At 33.4% G+C, this 23,620-nt stretch overlaps 1 protein-coding gene across 1 annotated transcript; it reads right to left on the reverse strand.

Moving 5' to 3' along the window:
- Window positions 1-3,103: 3,103 nt before the first annotated feature.
- LOC115875972 (fatty acyl-CoA reductase wat-like) lies at window positions 3,104-22,109 on the reverse strand. The gene is made up of 8 exons (XM_030891589.1): window positions 21,785-22,109; window positions 19,256-19,504; window positions 14,874-15,019; window positions 8,706-8,815; window positions 8,252-8,435; window positions 8,094-8,167; window positions 7,860-8,040; window positions 3,104-3,850 (listed from the first exon to the last, which is right to left on the reverse strand). The coding sequence occupies exons 1-8, from the start codon at window positions 21,989-21,991 to the stop codon at window positions 3,457-3,459; spliced, it is 1,545 nt and encodes a 514-aa protein (XP_030747449.1). The 5' UTR covers window positions 21,992-22,109; the 3' UTR covers window positions 3,104-3,456.
- Between the last annotated feature and the right edge of the window lie 1,511 nt (window positions 22,110-23,620).

Genomic DNA, 23,620 nt, shown 5'->3' on the forward strand with positions numbered 1-23,620 from the left:
TCATTTTAGCAACAATTTAAACAACAATTTAGACTTGGTTTTTAGTTCTCAGACTTGGCTTTTAGTCCGTCCCCAATTCAAGCCAAGCATAGATATGTTTTCTCCGTCAACCGCAGAGTTCGCGTCAAATTCGTCTACCTTTTTACAAAAGGGAGCTCGAAAAATATTGCACCGAGGCCCCCAGTTGTCAATCTACGCTATGGAATTCTTAGTATACGAGATCGAGACTGTTTAAATTTACCTAATGCTATTTATCCCTTTTTTTTGCTACCAGTCAGTCATATTTATTAGTTATTAATAAAAGAATAGTGGGTAAAACTATACAGGGTGAGTCTTAAATAAGTGCAAATATTTTCAGGGGTGGTATATTTCGACCCCAGGAACACGTCTATGAGTTTTTTGCAAAAAAAGATGTTAAAAATCGAGCATTTTCTTTTAAATTTTCCTGTACATTTAGAACTTTTTAGAACTTCTTGTTCGCCACAAATTTTCCCACGGTATAGTTTCTTAATCTCTGATATTATGGCACTAGAAGAGGTGCAAATACCGAAAATTGAGGTAGCTCAATTTTTTTTAATTTCCAAACTTTAATAACTCGATTTGACACTCGATAAAGAGAATATATTATGTTTATTTTAATGGGATCTACCAGCCCTGAAAATATTTGCACTTACCTATAGACTCACCTTGTATAATAAAAATTGTCAAACCGAACAAACAACAGATGATTATTAAAATTATAAGTCTCCCAGAGAAAGACATTTTACAATAGTTATTTTACAAATTGGTGTTTATGTTTAAAAGCAACTGACGATTATACTGATGCAAATTGATTAGTTAGTTAGGAGTCACTAAGGATATTACGTCACATTAGTTAGAAGATTAACCATTTAATTTTTGCTAATCCAATCTTTTTTGAGTTCTGATCGGGACCGGCCCACTGGCCCATCTTTCCACCGGCCCACCGGGAATTTTCCCGTTTTCCCATATGGCCCATCCACCCCTGGAAGCCATCGTATCGGAGCTTTTAAATATTCCTTTAACTAATTTACGTGAAATATACTTTAAGCAAGATGAGGCTCCCCCTCACAACTTAACTTACAACGAAAATATTAGAATGTTGTTAAATTATTATTTCTAAAATCAATGAATTGGAACTAATGGAGGCATATGATGGCCTCCCTGATTCCTGGATTTGTTCCTTCTCGATTTCTGATTTTGGGGATTTTTGAAATAAGAAATTATATCGTGGCAATTAACACAATGTCGAACACCTGGAAAATGCTTTAATAATGCAAGATAATAATGATAGACATATTTGCAAACAGATATTTGAAAACCCATCCCGTTAGAATAAATTACGTTATAAAAAAATATATAGAGATTCAGTGGAAGAACAGGTCAAAAGTAAAATATATCAATTCCAAATAAAATTATAATATGTGAATACTCTTGAATCCGAATCGGAAATCTTAAAGATGTATTTATAAATACAAATTAATACGAATTAAAGTAAAATAAAGTAATCAATTACAAGGTTAATTATAGTATTATTACAATATTCAATAAATTATTAATTTAGGTAGGTACTATTAAATTGTTAGAACTTTAGGATTTAAGAAGATGTTCAAAATTTGATGGAGGAATATTTAATATTCCTCCATCGACTGCTAGACAATAACCCAGGCGATCATAAAATTCTCTTCTTACATTCGCTAGTTGGTAAACTGAAATTCTATTGCATTCGGCAGAAGTAGCATTTTTAACTCGTCTAGATTTGGGTATTTTTTATCCTTGTATATCCTATTTTTTAAATGACCCCAGAGAAAGAAATCATTTGGCGAAATATCAGGAGACCTTGCTGGCCAATTTACTGCATGATTTAGGCCAATAACGTTTCCGTTAAAACTATTGTCTAAATATTCAAGAACAGCCAGGGTACTATGTGCCGGGCAGCCATCCATTTGGTACCAAACTTCCTGATTTTCTTTAGTGGCATCATGTAAAGCAGGTAAAATATGATTTTCGAGTAGCTCCAAATAAGATTCTGCTTTAAATTTCGCCTAAGAAATAATGGCCCGGTAATATTGTGTCCGAATATCCCTGCCCAAACATTTACTTTCTGTGGATATTGCGTCCTTGTTTCGACAAACCTGTGTTGGTTTTCTTTGTTCCAATATCAATAATTTTGAACATTGGGTTTATTATTTAAGGTAAACGGGCATTCGTCAGTGAAACATGTTTTTTAAAAATGCCCTATCCGTGTTTGCTCTTTCCATCATATCAAAACAAAACGCCTGCCGCCGTATTTCGTCCCCATCTCGTAGCTCTTGGTGCTTTTCATATTTGAAGGAATAGTATTTATGTCCTTTCAAAATTCAAAACGCTGTAGTGTGATCTATTCCTATTTCATCCTCAAGTTTCCTTGTGCTGATCTTTCCATCGTTCTCTTCCACGCACAATAAAACTTCCAAGTCGGTATCATTTCTTGCATCTTCTCTTTGTTCCTGCCTTGCTTCACATCTGCAGTTATTTATTAGGGTACCTTTGGTCTCAAATCTCTGGATATTTCTTGCGATTTTAGATTTTTCAGGTTTCGCTCTATTCGTATACAGACTAGCAAACATGTCGAACACCTTTTGATAAATATTTCCTTGATAATACCATTTAATCATCAATACTTTTTCTTCGGTAGTGTAATTCATGGCTAATATTTTTGATGTAGGTATGAGATTTTAATAATAATAATAAAGCACTAAACAGATAAATTTCTGAAATGACAACTTCATTTGACAGTTATCTTTTACCTTGACTGGTGCTCATAAGTAAATACAGGGCCATAAAAAAGGAGAAATATTTAAAAAGAAATCGGCGATAACTCGTAAATGGGCTAATCAAAAATATCTAAAGTTATTCTTTTGAATGTGAGTTTTAGTGCTCTTCAATAAACCTAAATAGAATTATTCTCTAAAATAATTAGAGAAGCCAATAATTGACCCCATTAAAATTTACATGGGATTTCCTATGTCCCGCTCGACGATGCAACACCCGGTTATATACCCCCTTCACCATTGCGATTTTGGAAGAAAATAACAACACAATAATGAGTTGACCTTTTATTACACAGTTTTATTTGAATTAATATGTACATAGTTATAAATATAATTCTGTAACCTACTCGTATATGTAGTAAAAGTTCTATTGAAAATAATATTGTGCTGTTTCAAAAGTTACTCCGAATAAGATAATAATATCTAACAACCGACATGAAATATGAACTACGGTTTATTAAACGCTAAAATGGACCATACTCAAACAAATGCAGGAGGCATATACTAGGTACAGTAATATATTACAATATATTTATAGTTTTACTGTTCACCTGTATGCCTTATGTATTTGTTTGCGTTTGGTGCATCATGGCTTTGAATAAACTGTAGCTAAATGTTTTGCCAATTAACATACTGTATTTCTTATAACATTTAAAACAAGTTGTAAAATACAAGGAAGCACTCTAAATATAATATATTTCCCTAAAACATATGAGACAACTACACCCACTAATGCTATAAAAATAAAAATCATTTTTAAACTAGAGTATCTTTGTCTGGCTACTGCGAGAGTCTCCATAGTATCGTTGAGAAGATAGAACCTTAAACCTTTGTAGTACTGACTGAAGTAGTTGTCCCATTTAATTGTTGTTATGTCAAAATTGAACAGTTCCCTATCTTGGAAAGACATTTTCTTTAGTAGCTTATGAGTATTATCGACGTGATGAAAGTATTGTACGGTACTGAGGTATTCGTGATCTTCTTGTAGTTTGTGGAATCTCTCAACACCTCTTGCACAACTAAAAATTAAAAAAAAATAAAAAAAAACATAGGCAGTGGAGTATTTTGGACAAAACATAAATTATGATAAATTTTGTTCATAAATGGTTAAACATTAAAACATAAAAAAATATTTCATACACAGGAAATATCAGCTTTTTAGTTTGACCACATTAAGCAATTATTGTGCTCAGGTAGTAATTGTTAATTTGGAATGCTAATAGACTCTGTTAAATAACTGAAATGTTCTCTACTACTACTGCCATTACTCGCTGACGAGTATTTAACACGCATCAGAAGATGGAATAAATAATTATTATAATTTAATTTTGGTTTGGTATCTTTCATGAGCTTTTCTGTGACTGAAAATCCCGATACGTGATAGTATCCCTCTTCCGCACTCCGGACCTTCAAAAATCTCATTACTTTGTTGCCTCTTTACTTTTTGGTTGTCGCTGTTAACTGAGTTTACAATGAGATATCCACCCGGTTTCCTCTCACCGTCTACAAGCTCACTGTAAAGAAAAGATTTTGGTAGGCAGTTTTTTTGCATCCTGGATATGTGACCAGGCCATCTTAAGCCGGATTTAGTAATTATGACTTCAACGCTCTCGCACCTAGCTTTTTCAAGGACCGATACGTTTGAGATATGGTGGAACCATTTGATTTTTAGGAATTGTCTAAGATGTCTCTGTTGCCACTTGTTTAATGCTCTCATGTGTCGGAGGTACGGCACCCAGGTTTCACTTTCATATAACATGCTGGGGATTAATATTGCTCGGTACACTGCAAGTTTCAAGTGTTCTCTAAGTAGTATATATTTAGACATTTTAAATAGTAATAATATTAACAAAAGGGCAATATTAGAGTTGGGATGCCCTTGTTAAACAAAATTAAAACAAAAAATAAAAGTTTAAAATGGCTTTTTTTTATGGGGTTTGGAATTAGTTTTAGCAACAAGCTGTAACAATTTGTAACAAATTCTGATTCGATATACCTTAATGACTTGGTCGGTTGTAAAGGTAATAGTTTATGGTGTGACTACTTTGTTGTCTGGGACCAGAAGATGAGACTTCACCTGCTCGAAACATGTCGTCCCCCCCCCTATTTGTAAAAAAATTAATACAAGATTCTGAAGACCCTGTGTCTTTATTCCCTCGTTAGAGAGGATGGATATTCTCTCTAGAATAAAATCGAAACATTACAAATTGTCTAATTAGTTAGTTAATATTTAGAAGTCTCGTTAGAGTTCTTATGAAATTAGACTGGGCATTAGATACAGATATGACGGCGGTCTGTTCAACATAAAAATACTCAGGGCAAAAACACGTACAAAATTCATCATAGAACTCCAATACACTGATGACTGCGCTCTAGTTGCAAACACGTTACAACAATTACAAGAAATGTTGAACACATACGAGCCCTAACAACTATATGTTGGGACAAGGTCTTTTTTTGCAATAAAAATAGTAATTTGTTAAAACGACTCAATTTATTTTGTTTATTATTCTAAATTCAAACATTACAATATGATCTAGACAATTTTACTATATTTTTATAACTTTGCAAACAAATCACTTTTGATAATAGCTTATTTTGCCAAAATCAAGCCAAATTTGCTGACAACTATATATTGGGACAGCACAACAAGGAATTTGTTTAATACGGAGTTACATCACCTTTCGCCTTAAGAACTGCCCGAACTCTTAATGGAATTGTATTTACCAAAGATTGGTACATTTGAGGAGAAAAATTATCCCAAATTTCCTGCAGTTTTGTCCGCAAATCAAAAATTGTTCGTTGAGGATGGTTTCTTAAATATTGCTTCATTTTATGCCACACAGTTTCTATAACATTGAGGTCCGGACTACTTGCAGGATAGGATAGAACTTTTATATTATTATTACCGAACCAATTTTTAGTTGATTTTGCTGAATGGTACGATGCTAAATCTTGTTGAAAAATATAGTATCCGTTTGGAAACAATTCTTGAGCACTAGGCAAAAGTGAAGTCTCAAGTATATGTTGATATTTTTGGGCGTTAACAGTGCCATCTATAGAATTTAATTTGCCCAAACCTCTTGCTGGCATGCAACCCCAAACCATAATCCCCTTAGGAAATTTAACAACCCTCTTTAAGCAATCTTTATGAAAGGCTTCTGCATTATTTCGTATTATTCTTTTTCGATAATCTCCAATGCAAACATCAAATTTAGACTCATCGCTAAATATGACCTTATTCCAATCATTTTGGGTACACGATAATTTAGATTTTGCCCAATTGTAGCGATTTTTCTTTTGAATTTCTGTCAGTAGCGGTTTTTCTTTGGCCTAAATAAGAATTTGTACCAATAATCTTCAGGTAATTGATTATCCACACAAAATAAAGTTTACCTTGTAAAACCCCAGACCGCATTTATGGATATATTTTCGGCAACATTCTCTTGATATATTTAATCCAGTTACAGTATTCCATTTAACTGTTACTTCGCGAAGAGTACTTCTTCTCGCAGACGCAAACTTTTACTAAATTTCGTAAAATCTCTCTGAAACACAAACTTTTGGCCTTCCCGAACCGTATTTTTTTATTATATTAAAGACCGTGGTTTTTGGAATACTTAACCTTAACCTTAACCTTTCATCAAAAATTTTTCGAATTATTTTTCCCGTACTGTATTGACGAATGATAATTTCGCGTAGTTTTTGATTTGTAGTTTTTCCACGGACCATTACTTTGGATTAAATTAACAAAATTAAAAAAAATAAAATTACTTACAGTAAGTCTCACTACTCAAAGTATCGAGTCACTTACAAGCTGTCAATGCTGAAGTAAACAGTTTGCGACATTTGTGATGTTTATAGCAAAGCCGCCTATGATATTAATTATTTAAAAATACTTGTCCCAACATTTAGTTGTCAGGCAAATTTGTCCTTTTATGAACAAAATCCGCTACTGTAAATATGGATTGATTTACAAATTCATAAAAATATTGTCAAGTTGTTTAGGATATATGGCTATGTTTATATTTAAAAAATTAAACATATATTTTTCAGTCATTTTGAAAAACCAGGGCAATAATTCCAAAATATGACCTTGTCCCGTCATATAGTTGTTAGGGCTCGTATACCAGGGCATACGAGGCTTTGGGCCTTAAGCTAAACATCAACAAAACCAAAATCATGTGCACTCCCTCGGAAGATCATAACAATATGCTATAAAAATCGGAGAAGAACTACTGGAATATGTAGCGGAATTTAATTACCTCGGCAGTTTGATTTCGGAAAAGGCCAATATCGACTCTGAAATTCAGCACAGGATTAGCAGCGCCTCAAGAGCATTCTGGAAATTAAAAGACAGGGTTTTCTACAATCATGACTTGAGTACAAAAACGAAACTTGCAGTGTACCGAGCAATTATAATCCCCACCATGTTATATGAGAGTGAAACCTGGGTGCCGTATCACCGACACATGAACGCATTAAACAAGTTGCAACAGACACTTTAGACAACTCTTAAGAATCCGGTGGTTCCCATGCGTCAAACTTATCGGTCTTTGAAAAAGCTAACTGCGAGAGTATTGAAATCGTGGTTACAAAATCCCGCTTAATATGGGCTGGTCACGTATGCAGAATGCAAGAAAACCCCATACCAAAATCTCTGCTTTACGGTGAGCTTGTAGATGGTAAGAGGAGGCCGGGTGGACAACTCAAAAGGTACAAGGACATTTTCCACGAAAACTTAAAGGGCATTAACATGCAGAATCATTGGGAAGAAGCAGTTCACAATAGAACTCAATAGAGAAGAATTGTAAACTCAGTTAACAGCGACAACCAAAAAGTAAAGAGGCAACAAAGCAATGAGATTTTTGAATGTCCGGAGTGCGGTAGGCAAATAACATCACGTATCGGGCTTTTCAGTCACAGAAAAGCTCATGAAAGAAAACACCTTGCGTGACCATCGTCTGATACGTGTCGAATACTCGTCAGCGAGTAATGGCAGTATGTATGTATATGAAATTATCTTACCAGCATCGCTTTCCAGTGGTTTTCAATGCAAAATCGACAATCTGTGCCAAAAGAGTATGGAAAATATACCTCACTAACAAATAGTTAGGTTTACAGGTAGTTCTAAAGTGAAGTGGATAAGCGTGTAACTTAGACGATGGCGACTCTTTAGAATAGTTATCGCATAGGTTGTAAATGTCATCTAAAAATCATTTTTTAATCAATGTGGGGTTGAAATACAGTTATCAAATTCACCTTGACTAATTGGGTTATCCTGGGTACTACTAATATTGTAAACTGGCACTTCGAGCCTGCTTGGTTTGAAAGAACTATGAAAATAGATTGAAAAAACAAATTTGAATGGGTGATATTCTGATATTAGATTAACATCGATGATGGAGTCAAGAACTTACTCTGCCGTCTGCCATCCAGCTGCTATGCATTCGTTAACAATAAAATCAGCGGGAACAATATCTAAGTTTGTGTTCTTATAATAAGATATTCTAATCATGCCTAGTACATTTGCCAACACAATTCCTGGCAAATTATAAAAAGTATCGACGAAAGCAGCCACGGGTTCAGCTTCTGTAGAAACAGCTGTAAATCAATATCAATCAATAGAAAAACTGTAAAATATATAACAGGTAACTTAATATAACAGATATTAAGAAACAAGACATGGGCGATCTAGTATACAAATGCATACTGTTCAAGTATATAAATAATGGAAAAGAGAATCAAATTTTAATAAATTATAATTTAAAAAAAATTAAAATGGTATTTTATATTTCACGAAACTTATTGATAAGGCAGGATCACCAGTATGTATTATCAAATCTAAAGTCAGAAATAAATTAAATTTCTTACCAATAGTTGGTCTTGCTATACATATTGGTATACGGTTAGCTTTTCTATTAATATATTCTTCTGCAACTTGTTGAGTAAAGATGGATGTATTTGGAAAACCAGCAATTAATCTGAAAAATGATTAATTTAAAACCAATTATGTATGTATAGGTATATATAATATCCGATGGTCCTAACTGTATTCCGGAAACTTTGGCAGCATATTCAGCAGATAAAAAATAAGTAAAAAAGTTCGAATAAATGTATGTCCAAAAATACTTCGTTTCAAAGATACAGGGTGTAGAAGTTTTATTTTTATTTCGATTTTTTCCAAATAATTTATGAAGTAACGTCAATATTTGGATGAAAATTTGTGTCTGGGAGTTTTTTGACATGATAAATTTTATTTTGATGTCAATATGACTCCGACTTTTAGAGTGCACCACTTACATATTTTTTAACTGGTTTGAAAAGTAATAACTTTTCGTCCGTACCTGTATAAAACTACCGAGTAAGAAATATGCATTTACGACGTTTTTTTACGTAAAAAAGGTCTCTTGGTAAAAATTGCTACCGAGTAATTGTTCTTGAGATATTTGGAGTCGAAATTATTAGTACCTGTCATCTATACTAATCTATACTCTTTTCTATACTAATATATAAAATTAAGTGACTGACATACTGATTAATCACGATCCTGCTCAAACCACTCAACGTAAGAAGCTCAATTTTGGCATACAGGTTGATTCTAGGGTGTAGAGGTTCGATAAGAAGGGATTTTTCGAAATTCCAGTTCCAAGAGGGTGAAAGCACCCCTCAAATATTACAATATTTTTTATTTATGAAACGGTCAAGTTTCCGAAAAAACGCTTAAACACGTATATTTTATTTTGTTATTTTTACATATTTTAAGATTTTTTAAAAATGTATATAGGGTGTTTCGAAAATCTGATTTATTTTCATTGATTAATCACGATCCTGTTTAAAGCGTTTGACGTAAAACGCTGATTTTTGGAAAACAGATTGACTTTAGGGTGTAAGAGGTTCGATAAGAAGGGATTTTTCGAAACTCGAATTCTAAGGGGGTGAAACTATCCCTCAAATATTAAAATATTTTTTATTTAAAAACCGGTGAGCTTTTCGGAAAAACTCTTAAACACGTATATTTTATTTTGTAGTTTTACATATTTTAAGATTTTTTTATAAATTTATACAGGGTGTTTTATAAAATATGCCCATTGAGTAATCACGATTCTGCTTAAACTGCTTGACGTTTAAAGCTGATTTTTGGCAAACGGATTGACTGTGGGGTGTAGAGGTTCGATAAGGAGGGGTTTCTCGAATCTCAAATTCCAAGAAGGTGAAAACGCCCCTCAAATATTACAATATTTGTTATTTAAAAAACGGTTAGTCTTTCGGGAAAACGCTTGGACAAGCATAATTCATTTGGTTTTTTACGTATTTTTAAATTTTTTAAAATATCATACAGGGTGTTTTAGGTTATACAAGTTAATAGGTAATTTCTTAACCACGATTCTGCTTAAACTGCTTGACGTAAAAAGCTTATTTTTCGCAAACAGATTTTTCGAAAGCCAAATTCCAACAAGATGAAACTACCCCTCAAATATTACCAAGTTATATAATAATATCGCCATACTGTTTTTTCTCATGCTGACATAAATGTGAGAAAATTTTATCCAGTTTGTATCTTAATGGAAATTCTTGCTTTGCTTTATCATCACCATTACAAATGATTAATTCGACGCGAACGAAGTCGCTGGTACACGCTAGTTATTTACATAAATTAAACATGTTGACTAAATAGTTATTAGACTGAAATCATAAATTTGAAATGTTTTAGTCCCAAAAGTTCAACAGAACCGGTTTCAACATCTTTTTTTTGCAGGAAAAATTATGATTAATTTAAAAAAATAAAAATTTTCTTAATGTATTATTTCAGTCAAATAACTATCTACTCAACGTGTTTATTTTTTGTCAATATAATGACATGTATTGACTATTTCCATTCTAGATATCTTGAGAACGGTTGCTCGTAGCGATTTTTACCAAGAGGGATTTTCTTCGTAAAAAGTCACGGAAATTTATATTTTTTCACTCATTGCAGTAGTTTTATACAGGAACGGACGAGAAAAGTAATTACTCTTCAAGACAGTTAAAACACATGTAGGTAGCGCCCCCTATAAATAGGAGTCATATTGATATCAAAACCAAATTTCTCATGTCAAAAAAATCCCAGACACCAATTTTCATCCAAATGTTGGTGTTACTTTATAAATTATTTGGAAAAAATCGCAATAAAATGAAACTTCTACACCATTGAACGTTGACTGGGAAGAGGAAAAGTGGTAACGTTGGTTTGTTCATCTTGGATCGGGCTCTATGTGAACTAGGGGGCTGAAACTTGGAATATGTATGGAAGGAGCCCCACCTTTTTATAATATTTTGACGATTTTTCGTGCACTATGGAACGCCATCAATAAATCAAATCAAAAAATCGTCCGATTTAAATGAAATTTGGTATGTCAATAGATTGGACCAAGGCACCTTCACAGGTCGCAGTGTTTCCAGCAAAGGACGGCCCCTTGTTATGAAAAAAAAGGCCAATTTTACCGTGTACGTCACGTGTCACTGTGACAGTTAGTTTTGACGTAAGAAACGTAAAAAATTGATGTCGTCCGATCGTGACCAAATTTGGTGGGTAGGCTATGTGAGCGGCGGTGCACAGGGTCCCACTCTGCAATAGTTGGATACGACGTTTCGTTTACATCTTTATCGGGATGGGACTAAGGATTTGATATTGAAGAAGAATGTGAGTCGATTTCGGCATAATTGGAAACGGGCTACAGGATGACGCTATCGACGTTTCGAACCGATGCCTCTAAATGGACGAAATCATCAGGATTTTTCTCGTAATTATGGGTCGATTTGAACCAAACTCGGCACGTGGATAGAGGTACCCGAATGGAGTCCTCAGACGGACAGACGGTCATTTTAATACAAATTTTGTGAAAGTGAATCAAATTATTTATTAATATTTAATTTATTACTTTTTCAACATTTCAAACTACAGCTTTTCAAACATATCGTTTAAATCCTTCAATTTAATAATTGGTTTTTTTTCACTTTAAATACATAGTGCACACATAACTTTTTTTATATCAACGTCACGTTAGGACATACGTCATGAAATTAGCATGTTTAGTAGTTAAGGGTTTTAATTTGATTCTTCTCTGAAGAGAGAGGGTATTAAATACAGTCAACAACGACATACAAGTACACGAGCTTCGTGTAAACCGATCTGAACCCGTAACATCCATTCTCTAAAGGCGAGTCAGTTGCGTTTCCACCTTCAATTAAATCGTTATTTAATTATATCGTAAAATTGTTTACAAGTGTTTAATAACTGTTCCTCGTACCGAATGTCTTTACACGCTCGTCTCTATGCAAAATAGAAAATCCGTAGCTAGCGGTCAAGTTTAAGACAACTATTGTTCATAGGTTTAATCGTGCTATACTCGAGTCTATCAAACGATGTAAACTTTATGAGGCTGTAAACAAGTCGCCATTTTATTTAAATGGGTTATAGCATTTATAATACTTAATACGAACAACACCTAATACAGGGTGTTTCATCTGGAACTATATCCTAACTAATAAACTAATAATTCAAAAGTCCTATTTTCGTTGCAATTGTTTTGGTTTGGTTTGGTTAGGTTTGCGCATAAACTCGAACTATAGATCATACCAAATAAACTTTTAGTCGCGTGATTAAACTTGACCGGCATAGATTTGGCCACTTTTACATTTTTTCTTTTAATCAAAATATTTTAGGAAACAAAAATAAATTAATAATAAATATATAAACAGTTATTATTTACATCAACAAAACTCAACTTCTTAACAGCATTTAAGGGACATAAAGGACATTATTACCGCTTTCCCGTTCAAAATATTCTTATAAAGTTGCCATGAGTTTTTTGCAACGGCTTGTACACTTCGCACTAAGAGAGGTTCTAAAAAGAACAATGTTCGACTGCCAGGTGTGCTAGTAAAAATTTTAAGCTCAAAGTATCACAACACAATTCATTTAAACTAAAAACTCGTAATACAAAACTAAAGTGTCAAAACGAATGACAATGTCAGAAAATAAATAAATAAATATGGCAACTTGACATTTTTTCCAGCAGACCTACCACCTGAATCCCTAGTGGGAAATTTAAATTTCAATTAGTCAGCGCGTCGCGCGGCGCCGAATTTGTCAATGGTTGGCAACAATGAATTTAAAAATCGCGTCCTCGATTACATAACTAAAAGTTTAATTGGTATCGCTTATACCTACCATTTAGCGAAACGTAAAATATCAACAGTAGGTTTGTATTTAATTAAAAATATGAGGCAGTATATGAACCAAAATAGTATTTTTCCAAAATGTCTTAAGACGGCAATAATAATTTCTCTGCATAAAGGAGGAGACAAATATCAAGCTTCTAACTATCGCCCAATTGCACTCCTTCCAAACCTATCTAAGATCATAGAAAGGTTGGTGAAAATAAGGCTGGTATCTTTTCTGTTTAAATACAAAATACTTACTGAACATCAATTTAGATTTCTAAACAACAAGTCCACAAATGACGCTATGTTTTCCCTCCTTAATAGAGTTTACTCCAGCCTAAATAACCATCATTCTACAGCAACAATTTTCTGTTATTTTTCTAAGGCGTTCGACTGTGTAAATCATAAGATCCTAATTAATAAACTGCAGCACTATGGGTTCAGGGGAACATCTCTCGAATGGTTTAAGTCGTATCTGAGCAATAGAAGTCAACTTGTGAGGGTGGATACCGCGTTGTCTTCTAGCAAGCCAATAGAATGTGGAGCACCACAAGGCGCAGTACTAGGCCCTATTTTGTTTCTTCTTTTTATTAACGACATTGCTAACATAAACATCAGTGGTAAAATATGTCTTTTTGCGGACGACACTAGCTTCATTTGGAGCAACAAGGACGTCACAGCACTTTATAGGATTATATCAAATGACTTAATCTCCATTAAATCTTGATGCGATTCGAACCTACTGAGTCTCAACATTTCTAAAACTAAAGCTTTGTCGTATAAAAACTCGCTGCAGCCTTTTGTACTTAACAACACCAACATTGATGTCGTAAAATCTGTAAAAATTTTAGGGCTTGCTGTAGACAATTCTCTGAAATGGGACATGCATATCGACGCTTTGTCGAAAAAATTAAGCTCTGCCTGTTTTGCATTAAGATCTGTTTCTAAGGAGCTTAACTTGTCATGCAGTGGCTAGAACTATTTATTATGCACTTTTTGAATCGCATCTCAGGTATGCCCTACTTTCATTCTGGGGTACGTGTTGTGCGACTCAATTTGACCGCATTTTCAAGCTCAAGAAGAGAATCAGGACTTTTTTAAAAATTAAAAATATTAACTCTTCGTTCCTTATTTATATTTGAATCCGTTTGCCTAATACGTAAGCATGTATCAGCTTCTCAAGAAAGGCCATCTCACACTTATCCACTCAGGAACGCGGAGCAAGATCTTTATCTACCTACCTCACGCTCAGAGTTAGTTAAAAGTTCAATATTATACAACTCTAAAAAAATGCACAATCACCTGCCATTTGAAATCAAATCCATAGCATCATTTTCTTCATTTCGCAAAGCATTGAATCTTATTTACTAGACAAGGCTTTCTACGCCGCAAATGACTTATATTTTGATAATCGAATTTGATCTTGTAAACACTGGTCTAATGTTTGCTGTTACTATATTTACTATTTACCAATGACACACACGCACACATCGAAATAAATTTATCTAGAGGTCATTGATATTTACTAGAAACTAACTAAATATTTTTGAATATTATTTTTATTTTTTTTATTCTTTGACATTGTAAACATTTATAAATGTTTATTTTAAACAATAAGACTGACAATGTTTTTTGTATAATGTTTTGTATTCTCTTTTGTTTGTTTCTTTGTTTACTCTGTTTGTTTACTTTACCTTTGTCTACAAATTTTAATTTTTTTTGACAATAAAGGCCATTTATTTATTATTTATTTATTTATATTATATATTTATATTATTTCTATTATAGAATAAATAAAAATTGTGAACTTATACTGGAATAATACATTTTACTTACGCTGGTGTGGCTTGAGATAAAATGTCATCACTTAAACTCTCGCAAGCTGATATAAGGTTTTCTGCTAAAATATTAGCTGGATAAACTTCCTCTTTTATCTCCATTCGATTGCAGTTTGAAAATCCATTTCCCAAGTGAATAAAAACCTACAAATTGTTTAGAATATTTAATGACTTTTATATAATTAAGATCAAAATAATTAGGGTGTGCGGAACCGGAGCTGTTTTTCGGAACCGGGAATTTCGGTAGTACCCTTGTCTATATAGGGTACTACACATCTAAGGATGGAATACATCCAGGAAGAAAATTATAATAAATAGAAAAAAAAATAGGACTTTAACCTCCTGCAGCCACAAAAGAACTCAGAATTGGACTTATGTCTATATAAAAAATAAATCTTATTTTTACATGAGGAATCTTGCCACGAAAAATGGCACATGTTTTTTGAAACAGCCTGTAGAAGCAACGTCAAATTTGGTAGCTGAAAATATGATATCAACTATAAAAAATTTCAAATAAACGATTATATAGGGTGTCCCAATATTCCGTGGATATAGGACTACGACGTATTTTCAGAATCAAAAGAAGTTCATTGGACACAATTTACCTCTATACAAAAGTGCTTCGTTTGTCCGTTAGGGGGCATCAATTTTTAAAAAAATAAACATATTTTTTTAAATATTTTAAGAACCGTTATCCCGATTTGAATCAGATTTTTGGCGTCTATGTATTGCTAAGAGCTTTAATATTTGCCTTTAAAAAATTTGAAGAAAACACCTCTACATAAATTTTAATATAAATATTTTCCAACTTAACCGATGACCGAATTTTTAGTCGACCATACCAACAGGTATGGTAGGCTATTAAGATCGGCAAAAAAAAGTTTTTTTAATTTCACTCAAAATGAGTTATTTGGGTCATAAATGACCTAAATACAAAATATTTTCATGGTGTCTGTCTGTCTGTCTGTCCATCTGTAACACGATAACTCAAAAACCGCTAAACCGATTTTAACCAAATTTGGAACAAAAATACTGTGGCACCCGAGAATCTGGCCATTAGTTTTTGGTGGGGGTGGGGGGTTGATATCGGGGAAAGGGGAAATAACCGCGGACCAAAATTGGAAAAATTCCTTTACTTTGATACTAAAAGAACTGCCTACCAACTTTTTATTAACATATTTTAGTATGGGCGGCTATACGTGCCTCCCGGCGCCAATTTTTTCTCGTAGAATGGTTCTTCTAGTATTGACTACATTTTTTGTCTCTTGTAAAAAACGCCACCGCGCATACTTTTTCAGAAAAAAAAAAGATTTTTCCGAATCTAGTACATGAAGCTATGGAGGCGAATACAGTTTAATAAATAAACCCTAATAATCTAGTTGGCGAAAATATGAAATTTTATGTTAGTACCACAAATTATATTTGACAATATGCTTCATAAAAAGCTTAAAAAAATAATAAATTTTAAGTTAATTAACGTTCGGGTTTATTTTTGATTGAAGCTCTCTAACTGACAAACAAAGCACTTTTGTATAAAGGTAAATTATGTGCAATTAACTTATTTTGATTAAAAAAATATGTACTTGTTCTCTATCCACGGATTATTTGAACTCACTGTATATTTTGTAGGTCTGCTTTGGAAAAATAAATTCTCCAAATTTTTTTTTCCTCAAAAACTATGCTATGTGGCGTTTTTTTACAAGAGACAAATTATGTAGTGAATACTAGAGGGACCATTTTACAAAAAAAATCGGTCGTAGGTTGAGTTGCAAAATATTTATACTAAAATTTATGATGGGGTGGGGGTAGTTTTCACCGCTTCCGTACTTTTTCTCATTTTTTTGTGAAAGTCAAATGTTAAAGGACTTAGCAAAACATAGACACCCAAAATTTAATTCAAATCGGAATACAATTCTTAAAATATCTGGAAAAATGTATTTATCTTTTCGCGTACAAAACCGTACAGAATACCTATATCCATTTTTTTCAGAAAATCATGTTTTGACGGTTTTCGGATCTATGTCGTAATATCTTTAGACCTATACAGTCGTTTTAGGCCAAAACTGTATAAAGCATATTAAAATCCCCAAGTTAATTTCGACGTTTGGAGCAAAACCGGTTATGTCCAAATTTTGCAAACAAAAGCGAATATATCCAGATCTACATAAGCAAGTCGTACGTATTGTTAGAAGTTTTTTGTAAAAGTTGATGGAGCATTTTGGGAAGATTAGCAAAACAGGGAAGACCTCTGGCACAAAAATTTATTGAGCAGCGACGGAAAGACAAAAAGACAAATTTAGGAAAATAATGCAACCCAAAAAGATCAAGTCGAGCTATGCTATTGCCTAGATGAAGAAGATGCTGTACATATTTGATCCTTTTATCCTTTTCTTCAAATAAAACTTTAACGTGTTCTGGTATTTCCCCATTATCCCCACAGAATCTGCATTCGCCGTTATTTCTCAGCTTCAGCCTACTGAGGTGTTCGTTGAGGAGACAGTGCCCTGTTAGAAACCCCGTGACAATCCGAAGATTGTTTTTACTTTAATCAAGGAAAACCTTTGATTTTTCTCGGTCGTAAGTTCTGAGCAACTTTTTTGAGTGTCTTAGACCGTTGGAGGACACCCATTCCAAGTTACGGATGGAGTCTTCCAGATTCTTCAGTTCCGCTTTCAGTTGGTTCCCGTTTGGAAAACAGAACGGTTCTGGTCCAGTTAGTGGAGTGTTCGCTCCTTTCCAACTAGATCATTTGCTTTTTTCATTGCCTTCTATCCCTGAGTGAGCAGGCACCCAGAGCAGGAGGACTTGTTGATCTTCTCTAGGCATTCTTTGACCAACTTCGAATTGATTATCGGATAGGATGGCAATTTTCTGTTTTCGATAGTGCCTATCTAAGATAAATTGAACGCATCTTTCGATAGCGTAAATTTCTGCCTGAATGATACTGGAGTAGGTGCCCATTGGTTCGGAGTATTTAGCAAAATAAAAACACTAAATCACCACAATACACCAAAACACTTTTACTTTTACACTGGACGCGCGTTTCGCTAACCATGTTAGCATCATCAGCAGATGATTATAAACTCAGTTTATAATTGTTTATATACTCAGTTTATAATTTATTTTGCTGTGTAACACCAAAGGTTCCAACCCTCAACTGTAATCGGAGTATTTAGTTTTCGGCCCAAATACTCCTATCCCGGTCCCTCCTTTGGTTTTGGAAGCATCAGTATACCGCGTTATGTTATGGACTTTTATATGCTGAGTAAGCGTATCTTCCTTCCAATCCTTTTAATTACTCAATACTACAGTGAAGTGTTTTTTAAAGTTGTAAATTCTTGGTATGTCATCCACTGGGAGTTGGAGAAGTGGAATTTTTTTTTGAGGGTGTTCCAAGCCCCTGACCATATACGTATTACTTTTTACAAATATACTCAGCCTAATCTCCAAAAAGTGAAGCACATACAGTGAAAGAACAATATGGAATTCTGCATAAGTCTATTTCACCCGGATATTCATTTAACTGAGCATGCCTTACCTGAAGAAGTTTTCATTGGTCGATGTTTTTAAAGGGAAGTGGTTGACTGGCATTTCCCCTAACCTTCAATTTTATTTATATTTTTATTATTTATAACACATTATCATGGAGTTGGAAAAATATCAAAAAATAGTTGGAAACAATAAACTAAACAAAATCACTCTTTTACGCGCACAAATAAAAAGTAATCCAAACAGAACTAAAACAACAATCAATCGGAGTTTGGCGCAATCGCAGTTCAATCCATATCCGGGTGAAATAGACTTATGCAGTTTTAATATGGAGCTGGGTTATGTTGTCTTTTTCTTACGGCACAGAAATTGCACACGGGGTTAAATAGGGAACCCTGAGTATATTTGTAAAAAGTAATACGTATATGCCCCTGACCTGAAAATGCTCCCACTACTGTTTCCATCAATGACCATTCTAATCATTGTCGCATTGGCATAACTACCGACAACAATGTGCAGTGGTGTTAGGTCTAGAGTGACCTCCATTGCTGCTGTTGGACATGTTCTCATGGCACCTGTGATGCAGATACATGCCAGTCTACTGTATTCTTAAAATAGTCCTATTTTCTCAATTAAAAATTTGGGGCGTTTTTATCGTCTCCAGAATTTTTTTTATAAACGGATATATCCGGTTCTGTACGCGAGCTCCTCAGTTATAGTTTGTTTGTGGTCCAATGAACTTATTTTAATTCCAAAAATACGTAGTAATTCATGTTCACGGAATATTGGGACACTGTATAGCTTTCATTATTCAATATTTTTAACAAAACAGGGTATTATTAAAGGCTTGAAATAAAGTAGGCAATAAAATATCTGAAAGTAATTAATTACCTTCAATTTTGGGATCTGCTTGGCCAGTTCGATTAAATCTATGGTGGCTTTAACATTTACTAAAGTGGCCTTTTTAATATGTTCCTCGGTCCTTACGAGCGCGGCGCAATGAAAAACAACGTTTACGTCTTCGACGAACGCCGTTCTATCCTCTAACGATAAACCCAAATTTGGTAGCAGACAGTCTCCCCGCATTAAAGTGACTTTTTTCAAACTATCGGAAGATGTCCTCTTCAAAAGGTCAAAAACCTAAAACAGACATAAACGGTTTTACTTATTGTAATGAAGAGAGTATGTTTTCTTTGTTTACGGCCCATGTTAATAGTTATTTTTTATACAAGACGATAAAATGGTATTTTATCGTCGACCGAAAAGATTAATTCACGAGCGATGAAATCGCGAGTGAATTAATTTCGAAAGACGATAATGCAATTTTATCGTGATGTATGAAACAATATTTTTTATCAATACGTTTTATAAAATATTCAGAAATTATTATTTCAAGGAATTTATTACGAGTAGAAAAAATATTGTGCTGGGTCGGCGTTGGTTTCTATGTAATTTGACAAATAAATAAAGCTGTCTCCGGCTGTCTCTTTAGTTGTCAGTTTTGAGTAAATATTCTTTAATCATGTTTTTTAATTCTCTTTCGTCATAGTGTCGATTGCTGATTGAATTGGAGCCAGAAATGGCTCAAAACGAAATAAATAAATTACCAACAGATATTCAGGCTGAGGCGACAAAGGCCATATCCAAACTACTACCATTTAAATCCCGAATAACTTATAAAAAGGAATACAAACATTTTCAAAAATGGCAAAAAGCAATTAAAAAACGTGCGAGAAGAAATAAAGTTTTTTACCTATCATCCGAATGGTAGTCCGAATTGTATTCCCGAAAATTCGACAGCATATTCTGCAGAGTAAGAAAGCATAAGTAAGAAAGTTCGTATAAATGTATGTCCTAAAATGAGGCTTAGTTTCGGAGATACAGGGTGTTGAAGTCTCATTTTTATTTCGATTTTTCTAAATAATTTATGAAGTAAAGTTAATATTTGGATGAAAATTTGTGTCTGGGAGTTTTTTTGGCATGAGAAATTTGATTTTGGTGTCAATATGACTCTTACTTGTAGAGGGCGCTACCTACATATTTTTAACTGGTTTGAAGAATAATAACTTTTCGTCGGTACTTGTATAAAACTACTGAGTAAAAAATATACATTTACGACGTTTTTTACCTAAAAAAGGTCTCTTGATAAAGATCGCTCCGAGTAATGGTTCCCAAGATATTTGAAATCAAAATTATCAATACCCGTCATAATTCACATAAATTAAACATGTTAACTAAATAGTTATTAGACTGAAATCATAAATTTTAAATGTTTTGTGCCAAAAATTCATCAGAAACTGTTTTATCATCATTTTTTCGCAGAAAACTTTATGATTAATATAAAAAAATTAACATTTTCCTAATTTATTATTTATGTCAAATAGCTATGTACTCTCAACACGTGTTTATTTTTTTATCAATAATGACATGTATTGACTATTTTCGTTCTAAATATCTTCAAATCGGTTGCTCCTAGCGATTTTTACCAAGAGACATTTTTTACGTAGAAAGTCACGGAAATGCATACTTTTTCACTCAATAGTTTTATACAGGTACGGACGAAACGATATTAACCTTTAAAACAGTTAAAACACATGTAGGTGGCGCCCCCTACAAATAGGAGTCATATTGACATCAAAATCAAATTTGTCATGTCAAAAAACTACCAGACACCAATTTTCGTCCAAATATTGACGTTACTTCATAAATTATTTGGAAAAAATCGTAATAAAAATGAAATTTCTACGCTATTAGGACATACATTTATACTAACTTTTTTACTTATTTTTAACTGCAAAATATGCTGCCAAAGTTTCCGGAATACAGTTCGGACCACCCTGTATATATATATATATATATATATATATATATATATATATATATATATATATATATATATATGTATATGTATTTTTTTTCTACTATTTCCAGTGTTCTGTTATTTATTAGAATGTCTTTTAGATTTTAGTATATAGGAGTACATATATCATATATTATGTATATTTATTCTAACTTTTTTACCTATTTTTATCTGTAGAATATGTTTCTGAAGTTTCCCGAATACAATTCGAATCACACTGTAGATCATTCCATAAGGGCTCAAAGCTCAAACGCACTGACGACCAGGTCGCAGCGACCAGCATTTTATTCAATGTTATTACTGGTCGCAGCTGTGTTTCCTAATATCATTGAATCAAATGCTGGTCACTGCGATCTGGTCGTCATTGCGTTTGAGCCCTAACCTTGCTCTGTATATTCAAATTATCCAAATAGCTTTTCTTCGCACTGATGAAGTTTTTTATGCGTTAAGAATAGATGTTTTGAATTCAATAACATGAGGGATTCTCGAGGAATTTTCTCGAGGAGCATTTCAAATATATTGAAAATCCAAATATTATAAATCAATGTTTATCTACTTACCGGTGATTCAAAGAGTTTCTTAAATCTCTCAGCAGCAGATACCTCATCCTTTTCCCGAATTAAAATATAAACATGTTTAACAGGCAAACCACGAAGTATCTTCTCCAAAAACAATTTTCCAATAAAACCGGTGGAACCTGTCAAAAATACCGTACTATTTTTATAAAACCTCTGTATGTCCGATAATTCGACTTGTTGGTTGTCCATATTTTTATTTTTTACAGAAATCTCAACAACAGTCGTTTTATATTTTCAAAAATGCAACTTTTAGAAATTGATCTATACACAACCAGTGCTAATGAATACCTGATCGCAAAGTTCATTAAAGAACAAAATTTAAATGTATTAATATTAACTAGATATTGTTACTTGTTTACCTTATGACGGAAAATTTGTAAAAATCTAGAAGCGTCACAAAATGGTTGTTGAAAAGTATTATAAATAGCATACCAATTAATTGGCATGTTATTTTACAATCGGTGATTTGCTTGCTATTCAACCTATTACTTAATGTATTGTCATAAATTATTAGTTTTTATCGTGAATATATAAACTTTTAAGTATTGTTTCTAAGTCGACTAAATATTTTTGAGTTACTTGATTTAGTAAAGATTTATTATAGCAAATTGATAGATAAATACTTTATAAGTAATTTTTTAATTTAGTGATTCTTATCCGTATTTTGAGTACTAGAAACCTACGTAATAAGGTACAGGTCAAATATGCCAAACCTGATTATGTATTAATGAAAAACTAAATAATACAGGTTGGTACTCTCATACGACGCGGAGGCTCCACGGTTCCTAGATATTTTATAGTAGTTTATATGTAAATTAAATTTTGGGAATATACAGTACCGGCCAAAAGTGGAGAAACTTTTTAAATTTATTTGCTGCCGTTTTACAAGAACGAAAATGTTTATAAAGCATATATATTTATACATAGGATAACACTGTCTCATAAAAATACACACAAGTTTTTTTTGGAAAAAGCCTCTATTAAATTTTGAAAAAATTAAACTAATTTCTATGAGGACAAAAATGGAGAAACTGGTATTTTTTATACATTTGTAGTCGTTAGTCTCAGTATTTGGTTGCATAGCCTTTACTTTTGATGATTGCTTGGCACCTTTTGGGCATAGACTCAATCAAGTTCTTTATTACATCCCCGAATATTTCATTCCAGGCTTGTAATAGGGCAGCGAACAAACATCATTATTTTTAAATTTGTCCCTGTTTTTACGCCTAACATCGACTTCTAGTTGATCTGGCCATTTGATCATTTCAACTTGTTCCTCGGTTAAAAATTCCTTAATACGTTTGGCAGTGTGTTTCGGATTATTATGGTGCATACATTTCCAGGTTAATGAGAGAGAGGATTCAGCATAAGGTACCATTGTTTCTTGCAAAATATTTAAAAACATATAACGATTCATAATTCCATTTATTTGAACAAGGGGCCCGACCCCATGCCCAGAAAAATAACTCTAGACTAGAACGTTCCCACCTCCGTGTTTTATGGTGGGTATGGTGTACTTGGGATTGAATCTCTCATTGGCAGGACGTCTCACCCACCTAATACCATCCGAACCAAATAGATTGTACTTGCTTTCGTCTGACCAGAGTACATTTTTCCACTGCTTGTAGGTCCAATTTGCATGTTCCAATGCAAATTCTAGTCGGGCCTGCCTATTTTTCTTAGAAATAAACGGCTTTCGGGCAGGTGTTCTGGCATTTAGTTGTGCCTGTTTCAGACGCCGTCTAATGGACCTAACACATATAGAAATAAAAGGATATTCGTTCCTTATATCATCCGCAGTGCAAAATGGATTTCTAA

Source organism: Sitophilus oryzae, unplaced genomic scaffold (genome assembly GCF_002938485.1).
Source record: "Sitophilus oryzae breed Bouriz unplaced genomic scaffold, Soryzae_2.0 scaffold_1396_pilon_pilon, whole genome shotgun sequence".
NCBI lineage: Eukaryota > Metazoa > Arthropoda > Insecta > Coleoptera > Curculionidae > Sitophilus > Sitophilus oryzae.